Below are 15109 nucleotides of genomic sequence, written 5' to 3' on the forward strand. Positions count from 1 at the left end.
TCTCCCTCTGCCTGCCGCTCCCCCTGCTTTTGCGCGCGCTCTCTCTCTGTCAAAGAAAGAGAGAGAGAAAGAAAGAAAGAGAAAAAAGAAAAAAGAAAAAAAAAAGAAAAGAAAGACCTTTCAGAAAAAGTAAGGTGTAGGGACTTGAAGAGACGTGACCACAGAGAGCTGCGCTGCCCCGATGCTCAGCCCAGCCAGCTACTGGTGCTCCTGCATGCTTACAACAGTGCTAAGTGCCACTGGGGACAGAAAAGCACAGGGTGCTTCATCCAAGAAAAAGGTCATACTTAAGTTTGTGAAGAAAAAAAAAAATGGGAGAATGATGACATTCTCTTTGGAATTTTAATTACACTTGTGTGATTTAAACTATATGTGCTACAGAAATTCAAAAAGCAGAGAAGTCAATAACAGGTTACAGTAGTTCTCAAAGGATTGGACTTCTTTATATCCAAAAATACTTTGAGTAAATGCTTACCATCAGTAATGTATACATTCTATATTTTAGTATAAATTTTAGCCAGAATGTATTACCACCAATTCTGTATACATGGGAAAAATTATAAGCTTTATTTTAATATATAAATATCTACACCAACCCACCTTGCAAAATGTTATATTTTTAGTGTAGTATTGATCCAGTGTTGTAAAACTGGTAAGCCATAAATAGCACTCAATTTAAAATCTCTGTAACATTTAGGGGTGCCTGGGTGGCTCAGTCGGTTAAACGTCCACCTCTTGATTTCAGCTGAGGTCATGATCTTAGGGTCGTGAGATCCAGCCTCGTGTTGAGCTCTGCGCTGGGCGTGGAGCCTGCTTAAGATTGTCTCTCTTCCTCTCCTTTTGCTCCCCCCCACCCCCCGCCACATGCACTCTCTCTAAAAAAAAATAAAAAATAAAAATAAGAATAAAATCTTTGTAGCATTCACAAAGTCATAACTTCAGGTATGAAGAGAAAAGAAAAAGACCTTAAACTTCATGGTCTGTTTTAATAAAATCATTTATGAAATTATGAATAAAATGTCTGCTAAAAAACCAAAAAATATAAAAGATAAAATCTGTATAGCAAATACTAGTCAATCATTAATAAAAGGAGCCCATTTATAAATATTTTATATTGATCCTTAATTTACCACTGAGGAGACTTTTCCCCTATTAGACCCACTGAAATAAAAAAAATGAAAAAGCTCCATCTTCTGTGAAACAAGCTATTACAATTTTTGCTTTTTATTTTAAAACAGCACAGATAGGATGAATACACTTCTCTAAAAAATTTATCTGTACAAAGGCTCAGGGAGGTATCTAGGATTATGTCAGCTTGTTAATGACAATTGTTTTCTGGGTTGTGAGATTTGGAGTGATGTTTTTGCTTTTTTCTTTATCCTCTCCTATATTTCCTAATTTTTTTTTAAAGATTAATTACAATAAAACTTACCATTCTTTAAAGCAATATCACTGAATATTTAATTTTATGCCCTGTGAAGTCCTCTTAAAAACAAAAGTGGGGCACCTGGGTGGCACATTTGGTTAAGTATCAGACTCTTTGTTTTGGCTCAGGTCATTATCCTGGGGTGGTGAGATTGAGCCCTGTGTGGGGCTCTGCGCTCAGTGCAGAGTCAGTCTGCTTAAAAAATTCTCTCTCCCTCTTCCTCTGCCTCCCCCCTCCCACTTTTGCTCTTTCTTTCTAATGGTTCTTTTAAAAAAAAAAAAAAAAACCCATAAGGGGACGCCTGGGTGGCTCTGTCAGTTAAGCATCTACCTTCAGCTCACGTCATGATCCCAGGGTCCTGGGATTGAGCCCCGCATCGGGCTCCCTGCTCAGCGGGGAGGCTGCTTCTCCCTCTCCCTCTGCCTGCTGCTCCCCCTGCTTGTGCTCTCTCTTGCACATGTGCTCTCTCTCTGACAAATAAATAAAACTTTAAAAAAACCCTTAAGTATTCATATTACTAGAAAAATAATTGCATAGCCAAATCATATTTTAAAAGTCCGAAGTCCCTTAATGGATTGGTAAATGTAATAGTTACAGTTATGACTGTCATTTAATCCTTTTAATCTCTGAAACAGAAAAGCTACAAATCAGTATTCTCTAGATAGTAAATTTTGTGGCAAAATAAGCTACAGTATACACCAGCCTCAACATTCACTAGCACCTAACTTAATCAAAGAGTTGGTGATTTGAAAACAGACAAATCACTCTTTCAAGGTTAGTTTCTGAACTTGACACATTGGAATGGGGATGGCCTCACCCAGTAGTTTAAGGTCAGGGTTTATGTTATGCAGGATCTCAAATCAAGATTAGAAATGAGCAAATCTAATCCTTTAAGGGGGTAGTTTGAGAGGAAAAGATTAGAAAAACAGGTCAAAAGCAACTAGAATTAAAAACTTGAAAAGAAAAAGAAAAACAGGACAACCTCCTGTAAATATGAGACTGTCATTTGCTTTTACATGAAATATGCCCATTTGTGTTCAGTATCTTGTGCCTATTTTATTCCCTGGGTCTGGGCAAATGTGTTTCTATTAGAAAACTCCATGAGGGTAGGCAATGTAGCTTTTCTTTATCATAATCATTTGGTATCAACTCCACTTACCTAAAAGGATGTGCCCAATTAATTGCTGGTCAAAATGTGTGATCTGTTATTGACTGTCAAGATTCCCCTTAGTTCATATGTCAGTTTGCACAGAATGGAACAGTTTACAAAACTGTTACCTGTATCATTGGAGGTTAATTCATAAGCATCTTAAGAGTAAGCTGAACGAATATTATCACTCCTTACTCTGTAACAGATATGTTTAGAACCTAGATTTTCAACATCTCTCTTCAGCACCACTGATATGCACCTGTTTTCATAACAAGTGAACTGTATGAATAAGTTTCAACCAATAAGAGTCAAGTATCCTATTCCTGAAGTTGTAAAAATAAAGTGCTGTTTATATAAGCTAAATGAGATATCCAGGGAAGATCATGGTAAGGAATGTCCTTCTAGATCAAAAGACAGACAAACACACACACACACACACACACACACACCAACTAACCAAGACTTAAACCTAATCATGTAATCCCCAAGGTCAGAAGTACACCACAAGAGAAAAAGGCAAAGGAGATTCTAATGTTGTTTTTATTTAAAAAAATTTTTTTTGAAACTCCCTCTCACCTCCTTTCAGCTGTCTAAGTGAAAATGCATGCAAAGTCTAAGTCTGGTGGTTTTTTTTTTTAATTATTTCTTAAATCCCTGAAAATGTGGCTTTTAAAACTTGGGGACGTGAAGCGAAGACAGGGTATACTGAGGACCTATTTTATTTGTCTGCTTCCTTGTTTATTCATGAGCTAGACTCAGAAACTTTTCAATGAAATGGGAAGCATGTCTGTAGTGGAGTAATGCTTAATACTGACTTCCTCCCTCTCCAGCCCCATGAAAGGTAAGGAAGAGTCTCAGGGAGGTGAGAAAAGAGCTTAGAAAACTTGGCATGAAGAGGAGAGCTTCCTAAGTTATTAGGAGAACCTGACAGGTTATCCATCGATTCCCTGTGTTTGGATGATGCACTGATGCAAACAGCATCAGTGTCTCTTCCGGTGCCCCATACGTCTGTCATTAGTTTCCTCTTCTGGCTGTTTCCCATCCATGTCCTGCTGAGGAATTTGCAAGGCCAGTTTTCCTTGCCTGTGTATAGGAGGAATTGGCCAAAGTAACTAAAGTTTTCAGCACCATCCTTCATCTAAATGTAGTTGGGGGTGTGAGTGTTTGGGGGCTGTGGAGAGGGGTTCAAAAGGACAGTAACAAATGCCTTAAGATCTTTTAGTGTCTTCCAAAAATTTACCCTTAGAACAAATCCTATGCAAATGACCAGTAGTTCCTCATCTATTCAGACCACTAATTTTTCAAAGTATTACATAAATTTAGAAAATATTATCCAAAGGTATTTCCCACTGAATAAATCTAGAATGTACTTAGTTCAAATATTTAGAAAGAGTTTTAACAGCTGTCATTCATAAATACTCCATTGTGAATTAGAGTATAAAAACAGAACTTTGCTTAGTGAGTAAGTGGTTGATAGCTGTCCACTCTCTGCAGAAGTGTATCTGAATATCCAGGGGAATAATACCTGAAAAAGAAAATTTTCTGTTAGATACTTATGAAAAGGTTCAGCACAGCAGGCACAAAAGATGCAATATAAGGTATTTATCTAAATTAATTCTATCAGTGAAACCTCAAATATACTCGAAATACTTATGCTCCAGTAATGCTTTGTGCATAGGGTTAGAGACTATCAAGGAAGAGAACACCAACTCACAAGACTGTGCTAGATAAATAGCAAAACACTGAAGGGCTATTAATGCAGTGGCACAGAAGGGGTATTTTCAAAGCAAGATACTTGGATCCAGGGCTAGTATTTTATTACAGAGAGTGTTTTTATTATGTTAAATGACTGGTGTTTCTTTAGTGATCATAGCTAATTGGTTTTTTCATAAAGTAGACATTACTAATCAATGACTGCATTCTGATTGCCTTACAGATTATTCTCACTGTATGTCTTAATCAGATCTGGTCACCAATAAAAACAAAAGTTTCTGGGAGTATAATTCACATTAAAGAACTATTTAATAAATGGTTTACAAATATCCCATCATACAAACTTAGGAAATTAGTCATTTTCATTGATTTGGGGCATCTGGAGTACGAAAAATTTATATTTATAAACTGAATGTTTTATAAAATAGTATAAAAGTATTAAATATATTGATTAATGCATTATGGAATGCTTCATATCTATGAAAAGAATTTATATGCACATAAAAGTATGTCAAATAAAATTTGGCATGCATCCTAGAATATAATAAACAGATAAAAAGTCAATGTAATTTAAAATTTTCCAAAACACTCAAAATAATTAAACTTCCTAAGGTATTCTCTCCAGATAAAATCTAATGTTTGAGATTTGCTTTGTCCTTGTTAGTTATCTTCACCTATTCTCAGATGCTTGACTTCAAAACTCACAACTTATATTATACTAATTTCTCCCACAATCTGTCAAGTGGAGGTGAACAAAACAGAACAGTATTTTCTGTTAGAGTAGAGTAAATAGAGTATTTATAAATGGAGTATTTATAGGCGGTCATAGTTAAACAGAGACATACAAAATTTACCCTAAAGAATGTTTCTCGTCTAAAGGCATCCTACCCTTCAAAAAACTGTCCTTCAACAGTGGGTCTCTCTGAAGTACTCTTACACTGAGGAAGTCACAACTGTTTCTCTCTCTGAGTTTGCCACAAATTTTAAAGCAGGCCTCACATTCCTAGGCCTGATAAATGGGTCAGATACAAGATAGGTACCTTTTATATAAATGGTAAGAAGTAGATTTAGAAAAACCAAAACTTAAAAAATTGTGCTGTTTCATGTGGTAGCCCCTAGCTACATGTGACTATTGAGCATTAGAAATATGGCTAGTGTGACTAAAGAACTGAATTTTTTTATTTAATTGTAATAAAAATGTAAAAACTGATATTCAGTTCAGATATTTTAGGTGAAACTTTTTTCAAGAGATTGAGAGCACGTGCGTGAGTGGGGGGAGGGGCAGAGGAAGAAGGAGAGAGAGAATTTTAAGCAGGCCCATGCCCACCCCATGTGGGGCTCGATCTGACGACCTTGAGATTATGACTTGAGCCAAAATCAAGAGTCGGGAGCTTAACCCACTGAGCCACCCAGGTGCCCCTAGGTGAAACTTTTAGGTGTCTTTGAAACAACTTGTGAATCTATCTTTTCAACTGTAAACTTTATATACTCCAAATACAGATAAGTATTTCTAATAAAATTCAGCATCTGAATTGAGATGAACTAGAGGTGATAAAATACCTACCAGATTTCAAAAACTTAGCATAAAAAATGAAATAACTCATTAATAATTTTTATATTGATTACAATGTAGTCTAGTCTAGGCAGAGATCCAGAAGACAGAGGAGTTCCAGAAATATTCCTGGCTGTGGAATGGGTCAAGATTAGAACTCAGGCCTTCTAACATCTAGCCCTAAGCCCCTTTCTGCTCAGCACACCAGCCACCTTTATTAGAGATCTTTAAAGATTACTAAAACTGCAAGGCAATATGAAATAAATGTTTAGGCTAATAACAGCTGAAAGAATGTATCCACTGATAATCTGTCTTATAAAGAATAATTAGTTCTAAAAGTCACCAAGTGATTCTTGAGAATTATATGATTACAAAAATAAAACCATTTTGAGCTTATATTTGTCCATTTTCATAGACAATGTTTCAAAGATTTCTACAAAACACCTCTAAGTTCTATAGAACCCAATGCTTTTAAAAACATAAGAACCATGAAAAGTCAGCTAATCAGAATTCTTCAAGATAATTAGCCAATTTTTTAAATGAAGTCAAACTCTCACTCTTTGCAGATGATATGATACTTTATGTGGAAAACCCAAAAGACTCCACCCCAAAACTGCTAGAACTCATACAGGAATTCAGTAAAGTGGCAGGATATAAAATCAATGCACAGAAATCAGTGGCATTCCTATACACCAACAACAAAACAGAAGAAAGAGAAATTAAAGAGTCGATCCCATTTACAACTGCACCCAAAACCATAAGATACCTAGGAATAAATCTAACCAAAGAGGCAAAGAATCTGTACTCAGAAAACTACAAAATACTCATGAAAGAAATTGAGGAAGACACATAGAAATGGAAAAACGTTCCATGCTCATGGATTGGAAGAACAAATATTGTGAAGATGTCAATGCTACCTAGAGCAATCTACACATTTAATGCAATCCCTATCAAAATACCATCCACTTTTTTCAAAGAAATGGAACAAATAATCCTAAAATTTGTATGGAACCGAGGAATGATGAAAAAGAAAAGCAAAGCTGGCGGCATCACAATTCTGGACTACAAGCTCTATTACAAAGCTGTCATCATCAAGACAGTATGGTACTGGCACAAAAACAGACACATAGATCAATGGAACAGAATAGAGAGCCCAGAAATGGACCCTCAACTCTATGGTCAACTCATCTTTGACAAAGCAGGAAAGAATGTCCAATGGAAAAAAGACAGTCTCTTCAACAAATGGTGTTGGGAAAATTGGACAGCCACATGCATAAGAATGAAACTGGACCATTTCCTTATACCACACACAAAAATAGACTCAAAATGGTTGAAAGACCTAAATGTGAGACAGGAGTCCATCAATATCCTAAAGGAGAACACAGGCAGCAACCTCTTCGACCTCAGCTGCAGCAACTTCTTCCTAGAAACATCGCCAAAGGCAAGGGAAGCAAGGGCAAAAATGAACTCTTGGGACTTCATCAAGATAAAAAGCTTTTGCATAGCAAAAGAAACAGTCAACAAAACCAAAAGACAACCGACAGAATGGGAGAAGATATTTGCAAATGACATATCAGATAAAGGGCTAGTATCCAAAATCTATAAAGAACTTATCAAACTCGACACCCAAAGAACAAAGAATCCAATCAAGAAATGGGCAGAAGACATGAACAGACATTTTTTCAAAGAAGACATCCAAATGGCCAACAGACACATGAAAAAGTGCTCAACATCGCTCGGCATCAGGGAAATCCAAACCAAAACCTCAATGAGATACCACCTCTCACCAGTCAGAATGGCTAAAATTAACAAGTCAGGAAATGACAGATGTTGGCAGGGATGCAGAGAAAGGGGAACCCTCCTACACTGTTGGTGGGAATGCAAGCTGGTGCAGCCACTCTGGAAAACAGTATGGAAGTTCCTCAGAAAGTTGAAAATAGAGCTACCATACGACCCAGCAATTGCACTACTGGGTATTTAACCCAAAGATACAAATGTAGTGATCCGAAGGGGTATGTGCACCCCGATGTTTATAGCAGCAATGTCCATAATAGCCAAACTATGGAAAGAGCCAAGATGTCCGTCGACAGATGAATGGGTAAAGATGTGGTGTATATATATATATATACAATGGAATATTATGCAGCCATCAAAAGGAATAAAATCTTGCCATTTGCAACGACATGGTTGGAACTGGAGGGTATTATGCTGAGCGAAATAAGTCAATCAGAGAAAGACATGTATCATATGATCTCACTAATATGAGGAATTCTTAATCTCAGGAAACAAACTGAGGGTTGCTGGAGTGTTGGGGGGTGGGAGGGATGGAGTGGCTGGGTGATAGACACTGGGGAGGGTATGTGCTATGGTGAGCGCTGTGAATTGTGTAAGCCTGTTGAATCACAGACCTGTACCTCTGAAATACATAATACATTATATGTTAAAAAAACAGAAGAAGATAGTAGGAAGGGAAAAATGAAGGGGGGGAAATCGGAGGGGGAGACGAACCATGAGAGACTATGGACTCTGAGAAACAAACTGAGGGTTCTAGAGGGGCGGGGGGTGGGGGGATGGGTTAGCCTGGTGATGAGTATTAAAGACGGCACGTATTGAATGGAGCACTGGGTATTATATGCAAACAATGAATTATGGAAAACTACATCAAAAACTAATGATGTAATGTATGGTGACTAACATAACATAATAAAATAAAAAAAAATGTAATCCCAGATCACAGAATGTGAGGTTAAAATTATACAACAGTATTTTGACAAAGCACCAGATTAAATTATAATATGACAGAGTTTTCATTTTCCCCTAGTACTCTGTAAAATAATTCTAGAAAGGAGTAGAAAGGAGACTTCTGTTCAAGAAAGTACATTATTGCTGGTTAACTCTAATAGGTCATTCCATTTTGAGCCCTTCCGCTTTTTTAGTTTGTTTCCTGTAATTTTGTTTATGTTAGAAAATTACATTGAAAGCTATTTTAAACTTACATAAAATAGCATTCTCCCTGAAGGGATGAATGTATGCAAATTAACTTTATTTTCTTTTCCTGATAAAAGATTTTCATATTTTTTTCATTTAGGGGTTTCACACCTATTTTACATAAGCTTTTTTGTATATTATTTTTTCTGTATATTACATATAGTAGATATACATTTATGATATACTACCCCTTAGATATATTTTTATATATTAATATTTTTAAAACTAACTTACTGGAACTCTTTTGGTCAAGCAGTACTCATGAACCTCACAAAAGTATATGAACTCTACCTCTAGAAAGAATTTGCTGGAAGAATATATATGAACAGAAAATTAGTTTTGTGCTTTTACAATGAGTGTTACCATATACATTAAAAACCACTGATATTAAATAGGAAGAAGCATTTATATAACATATGTAAATTATAACATAAGGTTTAAACATTGTAATATATATTCTCTAACATTAACTAGGGAAAATAAGAAATGAATGTAGAATTAGACAAATATGGATAAATATGGCCTTTAATTCTGAATGTTTTACTGGTGTTTTTCAAGATTCAGTTGTTTAAATCATTCTATCTTTTCTTGGTAACATTCCTTTTATTTATTTTGGGTTTAGTGGTGTAGTTCTTCTTTAGCCTTACAAGGACTGAGGCTTAAGCTTAATGCTCTGTAAATCAACCTTATTAAAAAAATTAATCTTGAAAAGAACTTCCTACTACATTACTGAGGCACCTGCATATCACAAACATTTCTTTCAAATATAGATAGTAACTTTCTTTTTGCCACTCAACATCTCTTTTCTATTTGTAATACTCCTCTTGATATAAATGTGAGCTTACGGCAGAAAAATAATATGCAGGGAACTATGAAAATCAGAATCTACAGGCCCCTTCTAAATCAGGGTCACATTAAAGATTGCTAATTTTAACTTGCACTCTGTATTCAGGTACTCTTTGATAAAGCATGTGTTGGATTAGTATAGATATGTCTCAGATGACATTCCAGTTTGATTTGGAGAGGTGTGTGTCAATCAGAATATTATTAAATTTGAGGGAAAAAAGAGATCCATGAGAGAAGTAAATGTGTACATTGGTCTTATGTAGTATTTCAAGACCACATTTTGACACAATGAATATAAAATCTAGATCTGAAAACAGAAAAACTACATTATAATTTTGAACTATTCAAAGTCCATTTTTCCCACCTTACTATTTCCTCTGGGTAACAGTTGTTAATACTGTTGATGTATTCTTGAAGGAGAGAGCCAGACTCTGCTTTTATCTCTTGAACCTTTTTAAGTCCACCACTCGTTACAAAAAGTCGTCGAGCTCTGCTGTCATGCGGCAGTATCTTGAAAAGTCAAGCACATAAGAATGTCAGCTTTGTTTTTCCAAGTGGGATTATTATTAGTGAAAAGAAATAATCTATCTGAGAAACTGTAAAGGAGAATTTATGTGCAATATATCTGTAATAGAATGAGCCTAAACTTGCTAATGATTAGAAGTAAAATATAGTGTTTGTAGATATGTATTAGCTTTTTATGTTGTGGGGATGGAGTAAAGGGCCTTGAACATGAGCAAAGGTAATGGGGATCCACTTGTATATGTAAAATAAAACAGTGTCCCTCCTTTGCTTACACCCATTCAGAGTCTCTCCACTACCCACAAAATTAAAGGCAAGATCCTTCAGCAGGCACAGAGGGCCTTTTGTGACTCAGGTCCTAAATACCTCTCCAGCTTCCTTCCCTACCAATCTCTATCCTTAATTTCATTTCAGTAAGCTCAACAGGTGCATGTTGGGCCATTTCTTGCCTTTGCCGATGCTATTTCCTCTTCCCAGAATGCCCTTCCACCCTCCACGCTTCTCCCCACATTTGTTCAGCTCTTACTCATCTCTTAAGATTCAGCTCAGGCATCCCCTCCTTTAAGAAACTTTCTCTGGGACATTCCTATCTACCCTCTTATCCCGGGATGAGGTAGATAACTTTTCTTCTCTCGTAGCATTCTGTTGAACAACTGTCAGTGTACTTGCCACATAATATTTTAACTATCAGCTTCTATGTCTGTCACACATAAATGTCATTGAAGACAGAAATTATATATTCATTCATTCATTCATTTTTTCATTCATTTCTCTAGTACCTGATGCCTAACAGATGCTCAATAAATGTTTAACAAATGAATGGACATACTAAGGAGTAAGCAGAGAAAGGAAATTGAGGAGATGTTAAAAAGGCAAGACAAATCAGAAAAGTAAGGAATCAACAAATCTAAGAGAAGATTTTAAGAAGCAACCAATGAGAACTTTTAAAAAGTCACTGGATTTGACAGTGGATGTTTGTGTGTTGAGGGGAAAGAGCCAGTGAAGACGAAGAAATAAATTAGGCAAGACAGGGGCGCCTGGGTGGCTCAGTCATTGAGCGTCTGCCTTCGGCTCAGGTCATGATCTCAGGGTCTTGGGATTGAGCCCCGCGTCGGGCTCCCTGCTCCGCGGGAGGCCTGCTTCTCCCTCTCCCCCTCCCCCTGCTTGTGTTCCCTCTCTCGCTGTCTCTCTCTCTGTCAAATAAATAAATGGAATCTTTAAAAAAAAAAAAAATTAGGCAAGACAACAATGACTGACCAGACAAGAAAGGTCCTGGAGAGGGGGCGGGTTTGCATTATGGGAATCCCTGCTCCCTTCTTTGGTCATTGCTACTATACTCTCTGACAGAAACACCCTTTCTTTCCCCCTCCATTCCTTCTCTTTCTTCAAAGACCAGCTTTAATCCCTTGTACTTTCTGCATTGAAGGTCTCTCTGAATACCTCAGACTGCATTCACTTATTCCTTCTTGAATTTTAAAAAAAAAAGTTTATCATGAAATCTCGCACATTGAAGTGTTTTTGAATTGTTTTGTCTGGTCTCTCAGCTAGATTATAAAGTTCCTTGAAGAACTTTGTCTCGTTTTTGTTTTTTTTTATCTATCCCCCAATGTTTAACAGAGTATTGGGTATGTGTAGGCACTTAGCAAATACTTAAACTTACAAGAGGATCTTGCTACTAGAATGATTATACACATCCACTGGACAAAAAAAAAGATGACACTAGTGGGGCGCCTGGGTGGCTCAGTCAGTTAAGTGTCCCACTCTTGATTTCAGCTCAGGTCATGATCTCAGGGTTGTGAGATCAAGCCCTGCGTAGGGCTCCGTTCTCAGCGTGGAGCCTGGTTAAGATTCTCTCTCTCCCTCTGCCCCTCCTTGCCCCCCTAAGCTCACACACACACTTGTGTTCTCGCCCTAAAAAAAAAAAAAGATGACCCTAGTATGTATTTCTAAAAAGTGAAATAAGCCTATAGCTATATCTGTTCTAAATATATAAATACATTGTTTGGTCTGGAGAGTTTTCATTACCTCCTATCTCTGACCCCAGCCACACTAAACTAATGTCTTTTTACCTTCTGCCTTGCTTTCTGGTATCCTTAGATTAAGAAAACACAAAATTCTGCCTGAAGCAAATATTCACAAAGGCACATTTGTAAGAGTATATCATATGTGGTACTGTATTTTATCTTGGCTGCCTAACGTCCACAAATCCCACTGGTTTCCTCTCGTGACTTATTTTGAACTCAGTTCAGGTTAGTGTTCATTTTCACAGTAAGTTCAATAAACTAGAATACCTCACTCAGTAGCCTAAAAGATTAGACCATAAATTAAAACTTTCAGAAATAATGTCAGCTACTCATTTTCAAGAGCTGATGACACTTAGATGAGCCACTCATCAACTTATTCCCTCCCGCTTTTAGTTGATCAAATTGACTGCTCAGTTTCTTACCTAGTACCCGAAGGGGGGAAAAAAAGGTTTGATTATTTTCCTAGAAGGCGAAGACAGAATCTAAGTGTTTGATACCTAGAACTATATCCTGAGGCAGCTTCAGCAATGTAAAACCTTCTGCTATCCAGTGACTATGGTGCTTGAGGTTCAGCCTATTGGAGATCATGGAAGACAGAGAACAGAAGGCTGTTAGTAGATAGTATTATCTTTCAGATGAGTACCTGAAACTAGACCTATTAGCTGTGGGGCCTCATTTAAAAGTTGTAACAATATGTAGTTTTTGTTCATTGTTTATAGAAATATAGTATACAAATGGTAATACCTCCTTTATATAGCATTATACCTAACTATTCACATGAATTTGCCCTCCCCATTTTTATTAATTTTTAAAAATTAACCTTACCTCTTCTATGTTTTATTTCTTAAAAACAACATTTTGGGTTTTTCAGTGGGGAGGGGGGTTTGAATGCTTAATATGTGCCTGGGATTAAGCTAAACCCTTTACATATAATATCTCATTTAATCTTTACAGTGACCTTATAAAATGGGAACTCTTATTACCCCTATTTTATGGGTAATCATACTAAGGTTTAGAGACATCAAGACTTTGCTAAAGATATTACAGCTGGTAAATAGGAGATCCAGGCATGCTAATTCCAGAGCCTGAGCTCACACTATGGGATGCTACTTCCAAAGACCCCATTTTCTTAAATCAAATCTCCTGAGCACAATGTAACCAGTTCTTTATATTTAGGGTTGCCCCCCTGGCCATCAATGGCTATGGGGATACAGTTGTTCTTTCTCAGCCTTTGCTATCAATAGTGGGTCCCACTGGCTAAGTGCACATCCAGCAGCTTGACCTTTCTACCTTACTACTTTTAATCTGCAATGATCTAAGAAATATGATGGCTATATTTGTTAAAACTGTTCATAAAATAAGTCAATAAACTCCAAATGAGTGTCTGAAAGCATCTCCAAAAGTACATGGACTCTGTCATAAATGGCTCAGAGACCTTTTTATTTTTCTTTATCAGATCTTTGCAGTGTTCCCAGGTGAGTGAGACTAACAGACACCAGGATAATTACTAAATTACTTATCAATATAAATTATCTGTATTATGAGGTGTTTATATGTTGGCATACTATTTACTCCCCAAGAACACTGAAAAAGACAGTACAGAGGCTGTAAAGAAAATGTGAGGAAGAAGGAAGTGTGAATCATTTATATGTGAATTTTATTAATTTGTTAATTTTATTAACCTATGTTACCCTTCCTGTCACTACAGGCAGTGAGAGCTAAGAAGTAAATGCCTGCACCCATCTTTCAGAAGACATTGACCCAACAGAAAAAAGTTAACAAATCATTTAAATTTTCTTCCCCTACTTCCAGAAAAGAGAGCATTTCTTACCTTACTGAACTGTCCAAGAACATGCTTCAGAATATTGGGAGGTGCATAATACAGAAATGGCTCAAAGGCTGGTAAATAGGTGCATTTTTGTAGGATATTCTTTACAGCTTTTTTACTCTATTGAAAGAGAAAGCAAAATATAGACCAAAGTAGTAATCAAAGCTTGACCAAAATTCATGCCTCATGTTCCTAGGACTTGAAAATGAAATGAATGTCCAGGTCTAACCTGCAGTTATTTCATTGTTGGAGATAGTTGTCAGAAAAACTTATCTGGCATTGGTTTTATCATAGAATACCCTGCCAGTTGTCTTCATGTTAAATTTTAGAATGTACTGTGTATTACTGACGTCTTAAAATCACCCATGAGGAAAGTAAAATTAAAAAGCATAAAGCTATAGACTGTAAATTAATATGTATTATATTTTATTAGTGTAAATTTTATAAACTGTGAGATAACCAACGTGTCCTACTCCTTCCAGTCAACAAACAGAAAATAGTTTATAGTACAAAGTCATTATCAAACATTCTGTGTTCTCTAAAAGGTTTTGTGGCTTATAGTATATAGTCAGGAAGATTCTACTGTGTGCATTATTCAGTGAACATTTGCAGATACGCTGCTGTAGCTCGTGGGGAGAAACTGCCCCATTCACAGGTAAAGCAAAACAGAGAGGATCTACTTGACTGTATAGGAAAGCTCCCCTCAGCAACAGGGAGCCTATCACCCACAAGCAAAACAACAGACACCTTCCCCATTCTCCCCAGCACTCTGTACTTCACAGTGACACCGGGTGTGACCAAAGAAGGGTCCTGATGTGACTGTAGCGCGTCACTGCGGCCAGCTCTCAGGACACAGCTCGTTGTGACTCTGTTTCCTTGTCTTCAAGCCTGCCCTCTTCACTTTGGAAGGCTCCGCAGTTGGGTTTGTCTACAGCTGTTTTCCACTGGAATTCCACACTTGCTTGTATGTAGTTTTATGCGTCGGTGCATCCTTTCCTCTGATCTCTCAGATTCTTTGATTCTCTCTCAGGCCTTAGCCAACCTGGTCTAGTGCTTTTGA

The 15109-nt window shown here is 36.9% G+C and overlaps 1 protein-coding gene across 2 annotated transcripts in view; it reads right to left on the reverse strand.

The window, feature by feature from the left end:
• Positions 1–3366: 3366 nt before the first annotated feature.
• The window catches only part of SPAG6 (sperm associated antigen 6), a 61940-nt gene continuing 50197 nt past the window's right edge, over positions 3367–15109 (reverse strand). The window contains exons 9-11 of one of the 2 annotated variants that reach the window (XM_035021494.1): positions 14053–14169; positions 10040–10185; positions 3367–4101 (exon numbers count right to left, since the gene is read on the reverse strand). In XM_035021494.1, the coding sequence (XP_034877385.1) occupies positions 4032–4101; positions 10040–10185; positions 14053–14169 (333 nt within the window). In that variant the 3' untranslated portion in view covers positions 3367–4031. The remainder of the gene's footprint in view (positions 4102–10039; positions 10186–14052; positions 14170–15109) is intronic. The other variant, XM_035021495.1, reaches the window with a different exon arrangement.

The sequence above is a fragment of the Mirounga leonina genome, unplaced genomic scaffold, assembly GCF_011800145.1.
Source record: "Mirounga leonina isolate KUSES-001 unplaced genomic scaffold, KU_Mleo_1.0 Mir_175, whole genome shotgun sequence".
Taxonomy (NCBI): Eukaryota; Metazoa; Chordata; class Mammalia; order Carnivora; family Phocidae; genus Mirounga; species Mirounga leonina.